Source organism: Cyprinodon variegatus, unplaced genomic scaffold (assembly GCF_000732505.1).
Source record: "Cyprinodon variegatus isolate N-32 unplaced genomic scaffold, C_variegatus-1.0 Scaffold785, whole genome shotgun sequence".
Lineage (NCBI taxonomy): Eukaryota > Metazoa > Chordata > Actinopteri > Cyprinodontiformes > Cyprinodontidae > Cyprinodon > Cyprinodon variegatus.
The window spans coordinates 102,022-114,510 of record NW_015151238.1 but is presented as its reverse complement, the minus strand read 5'-3'; the positions used below and the strand labels follow the sequence as shown (position 1 = coordinate 114,510).

General features: G+C 36.6%; 1 protein-coding gene across 1 annotated transcript in view; it reads left to right on the top strand.

Annotated features, from left to right (window-relative positions):
• Positions 1 to 12,489, top strand: part of galt (galactose-1-phosphate uridylyltransferase) — a 47,074-nt gene that overhangs the window by 31,144 nt on the left and 3,441 nt on the right. Inside the window, exons 8-9 of the mRNA XM_015396241.1 lie at positions 4,348 to 4,480; positions 7,902 to 7,985. Of these exons, the coding sequence (XP_015251727.1) occupies positions 4,348 to 4,480; positions 7,902 to 7,985 (217 nt within the window). The remainder of the gene's footprint in view (positions 1 to 4,347; positions 4,481 to 7,901; positions 7,986 to 12,489) is intronic.

Genomic DNA, 12,489 nt, shown 5'->3' with positions numbered 1-12,489 from the left:
TGGGTAATGCTTTCTCCTACCAACCAGCTAAGTATTCAAATGTTGTTTAATTATATAAGGATTAAATAATACATTTTATTTTTTATACTGTTCAAATTAGACTAGGAATAAAAAAAATTAATATTGAAAAAGTAGTTATTAAAAATATATAGATAATTAACAATACTAATGGCTTCTTGTCACATATTTTAGCAGGATTCTATCTTGAGAGATGTTCACTCTTCTGAAATTTTGGTTCTATTTTAATTCCTTACAACATAGTTGGAAAATAGCAATAGAAATCTAACATCCTAAAACCCCATGTGATGTATTTGAAAAAGAAACCCCCAGCAGTAACCAACACATATCTGGACTACTGCAGTGCTGCTCAACTTGTGGTAGTAGCTCATTATTTTTTCTATCTGTTTTCTTTGCATTTGCTTGACAGTTTAGACTCAACAGTCTCACAGCTCATGTTTTCTCCAACAGCAGGATGCTCTTTGGCAAAAATAATCATATTCAGTCGTATGCTGTCATTTCACTCCCAAAGAACAGGAAAAAAATAGAATGTTTAGACTTGAATTTTTCTTGAGGGTTAGTTGAAACCTAAATTGACATGGAAAGATGGATTAAAAACCATATTTAAAAAAAGAAGTTTAAGCTGCTTGTCAGCCACACAAGTAGAGGAACAGACACCATTTTAATTGCATTAATACAAAACCTCAAAATATTGAACATATCGTGATTGGGACAGATAAATAAAGAAAAGAAACATTTAGTCATAGTTGTTCATGTTCATTTCTTTAGATTAATTTTATTATAATACTGGAGATGCATGTCTTTGTCACGCTCTTCCTTCCCTCTGCACACACACACCAAGCAGATCTATGTCTGATGGATTCTGGTATGAAGGTCAGGTTGTATTTGTGCCAACTCATCATTTTGTTAAATTATTGCCTTGGATATATTCTGCATTCGACATTTTATGTTAATGACACTATATTCCCTGCTGACCTGTTTAATTATCAAATTCACCATGAGCCTACCCCTTTTTTTAATTGTTTTTTTAATTTTAGATTTTTTCTGGTTTCAATAAATGTACTACAAAGCAGTCTGAACACTTACATGTTGTTACCTCTGCATTTAACCCATCTCCTTGGGCTGCCATTGTTGGGCACCCTGGGAGCAGTGTGGGGTTAAGGGTCTTGCTCAGAGAGCCAGAGTAGCAGTCTGTGGGAGTGGGGCTCGAATTCAGAACCTCAGGATTCCAAGCTCTATGCCCTAACTACTAGGCCGCCACTCCCAACACATCATTAACCAGGTTGAAACACTGTTAACTTAGACTCAGACAAACTTTATTGTCATTTTATTTACACAGAGTGTATACAAAACGAAATTTGGATGCATACAGCTTTCAACACTGAATGAAGAGCTGACAACAGTGAAATTATTATTTTTTTGTTTATAAAATGCAGCAGTAATCAGAATGTATATGGAAATCTCACTTAGCATTTAATCAAACCTTATACTCCCCCCATTTAGAAGCAAAAGAACAGTTTCAGAATATGTAGCTATGCCTCTGAAAAAACCTTCAGTGGTCGGCATAAATGCGAGATGAAGATGCGTCAGAGAGATCGATCATTGAAAACAAATCCCCTGGATGGATGGAATGGCACAGAGCATTGTGCTTTTGTGTTTGCAGTCTGAAAATATACCTGCATCAGTGTATGTTCAACACACAAAAGTCCAGTATGGGTCATAGTGATAGCAGTCTGTCTTTAAATTAGAAAATAGTGTGAGTAGAAGTCCTGATCAAGCTCCTCTGTCAGTACTTCTTTAATTGCTGTTTTGCCTAATACAGGGTTCCCGCGGGTCCTTAAAGTCTTAAAAGGCATTGAATTCTTCAAAATAAAACTAAGGCCTTAATTGGTATTAAAATGTCTTAAATCAGTCTTTCGTAGGACTTAATTTTTTAAAACATCATAAATTATTTTTGTAATCTAAATAAAACATTAAAGTTCACAATTTTTTTTAAAAAAAAAAAATAACGACTCGCCATTATTGGTTCCGTTCCTATAGCGGAACCAATAAAAGCGTTGTTGCGGCCGGGACATTTGGGAGATGCGCCATTAACTTTTTGTCTGGAAAATATGAGCAAGTGTAAATGTAACGAAAATTGGCTTCAGCCAAGAGTTTTCTCTATGGCTAAAACCAGGGAACATACATGAGGCTCAGTGGATTTTGTGAAAGAAGTCATTCAAGCTCGGAACGATGGGAATTAAGGCAGTAGAGTTGCACGTGCAAAGCACGAAACACAAAGCGTCAAAATCGAGTTACCGAGAACCAGCCGGTATTTCTCAGATTTGTTACATCCTTGTCTCTGTTACGCCTCCACTTATCACCAAATCAAACATACTAAGAAAACGATACAAAGAAAAATTGCTGCAATAAAGACTTAGCACTGGTTATGTTGGGGCTTTAAAACTGATTTGTTTTGTTCCCTGCTAAAACAAACTTTGTGAATTCAGTTAAATAATTGTTAAAATATATCTGTCATTTGTGTGTTTTTAGCTTTCTTCCTGTATGGGAAGTTTTTCAAAATTTGAAACATTGGTGCTATGGTTTATGTTGAAATAAACCTTTGGGTTAAATTGTTGCAAGCAGGTTTTTCTTGTGTTTCTTGTGAATTTGGTCTTAAATTTTTATTTCAAGTGGCATTAAAAAGTCTTGAATTTAAATTGCCTTATGCTGTAGAACCCTGCAATAGGGATAGAATTTTGTCACTCAGGATGTGTGCTGGATCTGAGCCCTGAACCTGAAAGAGCCCTGAAAGAGGTCTTCTCTGTTGTCTGAAAATCTCATTTTCAAATGAAAGGTTGTGGTCTGAAGGGTTAGGTCAATTGCTGCTTTCTCCCTTGGGTTGGAGCCACTATTTTTTGCAGCACATGCTCCAAAAGAATGCCATCCCCATGGGTTTCCCTCCATTCTGCTAGGGAGGCTGGGATGCAGGTCTCCATCAGCTGCAGCTACAGGTCTAGGTCCCCGAGGGAGAGTTTAACTTAGGAAATCAAATGTTAAAAGCCTCTCCCTCATGTTTCCTGTGGGCCCAAAACACTATTTGATGTGTCATAAGTGGCATCCATGATTTCAGCCTTCTTAGAATCACTAAGGCATGACATGATTAGCCACAGAGCCCTGTGCCTTAGACAACACCACCACCACAACAATCTTGAACTGCACCTCTAGAGGAGCATAGGATGAGATCATTTAACATATTTCATCCCATAAACTAGGGTTAGTTGTCCCATAGTCCAACTGACAACTCATCTCCTCCAGGTTCTCACCTTAGTAGCAGTGACAGCAGAGTTTGCATCACCCTGTTTCTTCACCACCAGCTTTGAGTCACCATTGCTTATTAGGCCCTCAAAGCGCAAAGGCATAGACGGGGACCAGTGATGCCTCAGCGTGTTTAGCACCAATGCGAGCAATATATTTTGGGTGAGGATCCGTATCTAAAAGGGATGGGCCGCATGACACCAGACACAGTCGGGATACATCATCTTTAGCTGTTGTTTCTGACCATTTTGTAGGAGTTGGAGCCACAGCCATGACAATTGTCTAAATTGAAACTTATCTTAACACCATAGCTTTATAATTAGCTGATAAAGTCAGCTTGCTGTGATGCATTAGCTGACTGTAGCAAGCCTTATGTGAGAAATTAGCACCATGATGTGTTAATTTGCACAAATGGGGATTTTTGACAATTCATTCTAAATGACATGGAACAGTTTGCCTATACGTCGTTATCAATCCAGATTTTTGGTCAAATATAGAATGCTTCTATCCAAGTCTCACCCAGCACGTTATAGGCTACTCTTGGTACTGTGTTCAGTCACATACTACTTTACTGGCGAATCTGAGAATATTTAAACAGAGCAAAGCTATTCCGAGCATCCTGACGGAGCTCTGCTGTAGCCTTCACATTGGAAGAAAGCGAGAATGAGTTGAGTAGGATGGGTTGGCTGTGATATTGTTTGTTTTTGGGTGGAGCTACAGACACAGCTCAATCTGTCTGTCACAGACAGACGGGTTGTCATTGGAGCTTTCATAGTTGGTCACACCAAGGCGGTTGCCCACATTGAAACACCAAACGAAGTTAGAAAAATAACTTATAGTTGAGGTAATATTAATAAACTACAGTTTGTACTGAATTCTGTTGTGAATTCTTATACTCTCTGAGTTTAATTGTACTAGATAACACATTGCTGTCTGCTAAGAACAATGGCAAAACTTTCACAACTGACAGATAACTAAATGATGCAATTTAATTCACATTTTAATCGTATACAAATGTTTCTGTTCTTTTAGGAGCGTGTGGTGGTGGAAAATTCTGATTGGCTGGTGGTGGTTCCTTATTGGGCAACGTGGCCCTACCAGACATTGCTGTTGCCAAGACGACATGTCCTCAGAATCAATGACCTGACAGCGGAGGAAAGAGGGAGTAAGTGTGTGTAAAAGTACTGACAGGGCAAGTGACTGAAAGAGCGAGGAGGTGATTAGGATGAGGGAAAGAGTGACTCCTTGGTGTTCTTTCATTTCACATTCAAGCTTCTAGAACAGAAAACATGTTTTTAAACTTAGATAGACTTTGACTTAACTTCATATAAATGTTCATACTTTTTTTTTTATAAAATAAAGCTTTTGTTGCATTGAAACATAAATGCAATGCATATTTTTACAGCTATTTAAGACCTAAGCTGGTAATTTCTAAACTATAGGAATTCTATTTTTAGAAATAGAAATATAACAAAATGGTTATGAGCCGAATTTCAACATGGTTGGCATTTGCCTATATATGCTGAAGGTTTTTTCTTTCAAGCAATGATTTAACTTTAGGGAAAATGTTGTTTTATATTACATAACTTATTACATCTCTGCGTCCTTCTTCGCCTTAACTTTGTCTAATGTTATCATCTCTAACATTCTTTCATGTGTTTTCCATCCTTGATAATTTTCCAAAGAATATAGTGGTACTTACTTAATTATAGAACTTTGAGGATATTTGTGCAAATAGACTATACTGGCAAACGTGTTTGGCAATACAGTGTACTGTCCGGCTCAAAACATTTGATCCATGTATGAAGCATTAATAACTTTTTGCAAGCTACATCAATGTTCCTATAATTACAGAACACTACAAAGGTAAGGTTATTTATAAAACTCAATTCAGCACAGACAATCCAGAGTGCTTTACGTGAATTAAACAGTAAAATATAAGCAAAATAAAAGCAGAATAAGCAAGTGAAGATATAAACATGATAAAAGCAAGTCATAAAGCAAATAAAAACAGGACCACAAACTTAAACTAATGATGCCTTAGTTAAAGATATTGTGGAGGAATTTGTGCTGTTCTCATAGCTTACACATACTGTGTCCACATACAGCAGAGACTATAAAGTGGACTTTATACCAAACCGTTTGGGAAGATGATCACTGCTTTTTGCTCTGTTGGTCATGTAACTCCTCCTCCACCGTGCACACTGGAAAAAGTATCTAAAAATAAGTAGAAATGTCTTAAATTAAGTGTATTTACGCTTAATTTGAGTAGGTAAATGAGATAGTTTGCAATGGAATTAGTATTTTTGCTCTTAAAATAAGAAAATTTGATAAAATGCACCTGAAATAAGACAACGCAATTGTGTTTTCTTATTGTAAGTGTAAATTGTCTTGTTCCATTGGCAAAATTTCTCTTTTACCTACTAAATCCAAGAACAAATACACTTATTTTAAGAAAAAAACAACTTATCTAGATTTCGATTTTTTTCCAGTGCAATGCCTGCGACATCTTTATTAGTCGGCGCTGTCATTTAGCAACAGCCTATGGTGACAGCGGGCAGCTGTGACAGCTAATCCCAAAGTGCTTTGCAACGAGAGCTCTCCACGCAAAGCATCCTAGGAGATATCTGCCTCTTCTGATGCCTTTCTTTTCCTCTCATACACTTCATCGACACTTTTTCTCTTACATCCCTCGGCCATTATCAAAGAACTGCGGTGAGAAAGGTGAGCTTCAGTGACTGTCAGAAACCGTAGCTCACCACAGATATACACCTGAAAGTTTGCATGTGCAGAAAAGCTATCGGGGAGAGCACGTAGGACGACCTTACGTAAACATATCACCAGAATGACTGACAATTAGGAGAACCACTTTCTGCATTTAGATGATCCACCTGGAAATAAAAGATCGTCCTCTATACCTTTAACAGTATAACAGTCAAAGAAAAGATTACTTAATTCCAGTAGAATAAATGCCGTCACACTTTTGCAGCAGTAAGGTCTTTCTTTATACTTACTATTTTAATGATTTACTATCAATCAAAGGTAATTAAACTTCAACTAAAGATTATAATAAAAAAATCCCATTAGTTGATAAAGCATGCAATCAAGTTTTTTTCTGTCTTTAATCAATTTAATAAAAACTTTATAATGATTCGATTTTGTAAAATGACAGACTTATTCAAAATAAAGAGGTTTTTTTTTCTTTAAATTTAAAACTTTGCCTGAAATAATTAGAATATTAACCACATCAAAGTTTTACCAATTTTACATCCTAGAAATTGAGCTCTAGTTACTAATTTAGGCCATAAAGAGATTGGGAAGAAGGGAAGAAGTTCAACATTTCAGAACCACTTCTAATCCTTCAGGTCCTCATACTAAACGTGCCTTGGATGGTGACTAGAGTGACTAGAGTAACTATCCAGTTCTGGATGGAGCTATTTATTTTGTACTTCTGCTCTGGGATTTTGCATCTGCATTTCCTCTCTCTGTAAGATCGATGAGCGACTTTGGCTCACAGGTTCTGGCGGCCCAAAATACTGTATACTTAATGATTGGAATGTTTTGATAACGGCTCAGTCTGTCTGATTTTTAAGGCGATGTTTCATTTTGGATTAGGAATCAAATGATACAAAGGAAAATGAAGGATAAAACATTGTAAGAATTTAAAACAAAAAATATATAACTAGATAAATGAACAAAACAAGCTAAATAATGGAAACTGGACCTTGATGAATTAATTAGACATTTTATTAATGTAGTCTGGAAAACTCTTGCTGTCTCTGGTTCTTTTTATGTGCCTTTCTGAGTATCAGAGCCCAGCTGACTCAGAAGATGACAGGAATTAGAGGAAGCAGTTGTTATGAGGGCTGATCAGCCAATTAGAAGAGGACTAGGGGGGGAACATGAGAGGTGCGTGACAGACAGCCACAAATATAATTACTTTTATTTTGTTCTACTGTATCATCCAGTCTGGGGAAAGAACAAAATATCAACAAATATCCTTGTTAAAGATACTCTCTCTGCAGCTCAGGTCTGGGAAGTTTGATAAACTACCAATTTTTCTGGGCTTTACTCTGGTAATATTAACTAAATGTTTCATCCTTAATATATCTCTCCCTCCCTAAAACTTCAAAATACACATAATAAGACTCATAAGTTTTCAAGGACTTGAAATGAATTGACAAACATTCAGACATGACTCTTCATTGAATTACACTTTGAAAATATCAATAAAAATCGTATATACAGGAGATTCCCCAACACAGTATGCATGACATAAGGAACTGTTAAGAATAGACCTAAAGGTTAGTTAAAAATTTAACTCCTGTGAATCCTGTTTTTGACAGATTCTTTAAGAAAAATATTTCATAATCTTCAAAAATAGAAAATTTAAAAGGAAAAATAATGACATTTTATCATGTAATCATGATGGCTGTGTATTTGTTTCATTTTGTCCATTACAACCCTATGTCCATCAACCCTGTGGACAGTTTGATACATTTAAAAACCATGTGTTTATTTTACTGTGAATAAATATATTTACATGTAACTTTTATTTTAATTTTTTTCTCTTTGATGTTTGTCAGGTCTGGCAGCCATTATGAAGCAACTGCTGACCAAGTATGACAACCTCTTTGAAGTATGTTTCCCGTACTCAATGGGCTGGCATGGTAAGACGATGAAAGTATGTGCAAGAAGATATCTAAGGATAACTTTTAGTGATTTAAAAACAGACAGATTAAATGATGCATCACAAATTTAATATGCACATTCTTGGGATACATTACTGTGTCTGAATATGTAGCTATGATTATAGGTCAGATATAGGTTGCTTCTCTTGCTTTAATTGAAATTCAAAAGGTAAACCAAATGCAGTTCACTAGTCAAAGAGCATGGTTATCTATGACTTTAATCAATAATGCTAGGGAAAGGTTTTCCTGCAATTTTAAAGTACCTTCATTGCTATATCAAATTATAAGAGGTTAAAAGGAAAATGTGTTTTTATGTGTGGCAGTCAAAGCGTGAATGTTTTCAGCTCAAAATCATCCTCATCTTCACTTCTCACACTCTTCTTCTTCCAACACTTTTTCAAACTACACAATTAAAACAATTTACATTCTTACTCCTTTTTAATTGTCACCCTTTTTTATTTATTTTGATCACATTTCTGTTATTTTTCAGTTTAATCCTTTATCATTTGGCTTTAGATATACACAAACAACGTTGCATAAATATGATTTTCCATCATGAGGATTTCGCGCTACACCCCAATGTTTCATCAGTCTTCACTCAAAAATAATTATGTAAACGCAGCCATCATGTAACACGAGTATAACATATGAATATGTATTTAGTTATCAGATGTCATGGAACGATAGTTAGAGTTAAGGTGCAGTGTACATCTTTCAGGGGTTAGGTAATCCTTGTTGCATTTCAATCACCGCCGCCTTAATAAATTTATGAGAACACTCGCATCTTTGATGTCACACTCATACTTGCTGTATTACCACTTCAATGCACATCCAGACACACTGGAATATGTAATGCATTAAGACAGCTCTCTATTATGTAAAGCAGGATGTCTCATACGTAAAGAGTCCTCACTTGCGGTGTAATTCCAGACCGTACATCAAGCAGCGGTGCAAAGACCGAAACTGCAACATGTTCTTCTGCAAATTTGAATAATAAAGCATCCAAAAAGTGGAGAGCTTCTTTGACCTTTTTCTGTTTCATGTTTGAAAACACATTAAGATCTAGATTACTTATGTAGTGACATTAGTGTATTGTTTTTTGTTTGATATAAAAGATTAAAGTCAGCTATGATTAGATCGGTTCTTTACTTGGCATTGAAAATGTCCGCTACTCTTTTTGGCCTGAACTTGAGATTAAGATCTGTTTTTCTTTACAACAAACTTTAATTGGTAGAACAGAATACAAAAGAACAGAATAGAAAAGAATAGAATGCTGCTGTAATTTGGACCATACAGCAGATAGTGTGGATTAAGCTCAAAATGTCTTCCATTGCCTCATTGCAAACTAGATGTGTGATCCCAGTTTTGGACCCAAAACCTGTCTGGAAATGATATACCTTAAAATAAATGAGTGTGTGTGATGAGTTTTTGAAACTCATTGGTTAAAATGGTTAAAATGAGCAAAAAAGTCAAAGAAAAACTTCATCATAATAGTCCAGGAATGGAAAATGTGAATCAGACCACAAGCGGCAATTTGGGCAAGGCATTTATTCTGTGGCAAGACGTCAAACAATAAAAAGGATCCAAAACACATGCAGACCCGGAAATGAACAAAAATCAATAACGTTCCCTTAGCCCATTGACATAAAATGAATGTGAAAGCATTATTTTAGATTCGAAACATATGGAACACTCCTTTTTTGTCAAATTTTCATGAGTTATTGTATTTTTTTATTAACTTTTATAATGAAGAAAATTATTTATTTTCAGTTTTTTTTATTATAAGAAAATCATTTAATTTATTGTTGGTCTAAGCATATCTCCTTGTGTAGGTGGAGTGGGTCAGCAGAGACCAGCTGCCTAGTACAGAAATTCTGTTTTCAGTTTCCCTGTGTTGCCTTCAGGGTTTCTTAAACTCACCAGCAACTGTGGCTGATGGTTGTCCGAAGTTACAAGCTAATCAGCATTATAACTAGCCACAATTTGTTTTTCAGTAGTTTTGATTATTATCATTAAAGCTAAATAGCATGGTAAAGTTTATAAATAAAATAAAGGAGGATGATAGAAATAGGTATGCTACTGTAGGATCAACTCATTTATTTTTTTAAACAGCACCTATTAGCCTATTTATTTGAAAGAAACTGCAGCCGTATAATATTAAGATGTACCATCTCTCCTATTAAAACATGTATTCAATGAGTTGCTTTTGGGCAACCAGCTACCAGCAGCTAACTAAAAATAATAAAAGTTCTCTTCATTTAAAACCAGCATTCCTAAAACCTTCCGATATTTAATGGTTGAGCCGTGAGAAGAATCTCCTTTTGTGTTTTGGATCATCATTTCCTTAAAAGGTCAACACCCACTTCATCTTAAACTTTTGACAGATCAGCCTTACGTAATCGTTTGAACTTTTTAAACGATGCCGAGGTAAATGTTCCGTCAATGACATTTAACCTTTGAGGCAGTAAACTTTATTATTCAAAAGAGCAGGACCTTCCTCAGAATGTTAATTTGGAAAACTAGACTTTTGCTCAAATGTTGTTTCTGGATAACAACAGCTATTTCCTGATAACCTTCACATTCAGGGAGTTTTCTGTCACACATGGTTACTGCCGCAATTGATGGTCGACAGTCTAGGGAAAAACACTCGTACACTAATACGCATGCATGTACAAACAAAGCCAGAGACAATTTAAAACTGGGTAATTGTCCTCTAATAGGAGTGTCCGTCTGTGTTCATTCTTTATCCGTCTGCTTCAGGCTTGCCTTTGTTCCTTCTTTCTTTATCAATTAATTTCCGTAATGTGCTCCTCTTCCTCCTTTATCTGTGTTTGATTAGTCCCCTTTGTCAGTAAATGGACTCAAGAGAAAGCGCTTTCTTTAATGTCTCCATGGATTTTCTTTTACTTTCATTGTGCTTTAAGAAAGATATACTGCTTTTTCTACGCTACTAATTGTTTTACTTAGAACCTTGCGGTGGGAACAAAAGCTACTTAAATGCTATTGTGGTAAATTGGTCTACATGAATATTCTGTTATGACTTTGAGAAATGGGCATTTAGTGTAGCAGCCAAGATAAAAACTAAGCTTGGCACAGTCGTTTGTTGGTGAAAAGTCACTTTCACTTGATGTCTAATCAGATGACATCCGATCACAAAAGGACAGAGAGGACAATTGGAAACGATTAAGGAATGTTTTTGCTGTCAGATCAGATTTCCTAATAAATGTAGAAACATGAGATATTACAGTGGTGTCTACAGCAAAGAGCGTGCATCATTTGACCATAATCTGATCATGTAGAAGTTGAAAATCTGTAAATCTTTTCATTTCATGCTTTTTATTCTTTTTTGAGAAGCAAAAATTCCTGAAGCTGATTTAATAAATCTTTTGGCATTAAAAATGCTTTATATTTGCTTTTTCACTCACTCCTTTGTCTTGAAAAACATGCATATTTTGAAGTTTTATGAGACTTTCTACTAAAGCCGGGCATACATGCGATTTTTTTCAATCGTTGCAAGGAGCTACACCTCAGACTGTACGATGAAACCCTGCTGAGTTCACAGCTCACGATGCGTGTTCTCACACTGTGCGACCCGACGATCTGATGCGATCTACCTGATCACACTGTACGTCTAAAAACCTCATCGGACTCAGAACCCCAGTGAGATGGCGCTACTCTGACTCGTCTATTCGGAAGTGAAATAGGTACAAGAGGAATATGAAGCTCACTAGCGTGAAACGTGCTTCCTTGGCAATTTGTGCAATTTTGTACTACAAGCCCTAAAAAGAAAATCTGACAACGTATTTGGACAAAGATATAGCTGAGCAAACATGGGTACTATGGTCTGTCAATTTTACAGAAAGAACTCCATTTCACTCATTGCAGCCCCACAATGCTTATGTGTTTTCATCTGAGGAAGAAGAAGAATCCTTGTTTGGGCACTGAGCGATTTCCCCATGACTGCCACCTGAATCTCAAACATGTTTGATTTTCTCCCGACCTCACGATTCCTGATTGGGGTCATGATTGGGAGGGGGTTCACTATACAACGCACAATCAGACTGAAAGTTGGCCCGATTGAAAAATTCTCGCACGACTTGAAAGTTGGCCCAAAAATGGGAAAAAATCGCACAGTGTAAGCCCGACATAATAGTGATTGTATAAATGAAATGTTAAAGGAACCTTAGTGTAATGCTGCGTTCACACCGGGGGCAGCTGGCGCGACAGAAGCAGCGAGTTTACATGCAAAGTCAATGGTTGACGCGCGTCAAGGCGCAGCAAAAGGTCCCGCGGCGCGTTTTGAGCTGCAGGCGCAGCGCGTCTGAGCAGCTGAAGCAGCGCGTCGGGCGTCGGGCTAAGCATCTGATGCAGGGAGAGAGACACAGCGCTGATGATCAATCCTCTTTTATTGACGCCTAAATTAACTTAAAATGCAGAAATCTGCCGGCAGAATATGCAGTTTGGATTATTTAGATGAAAAACA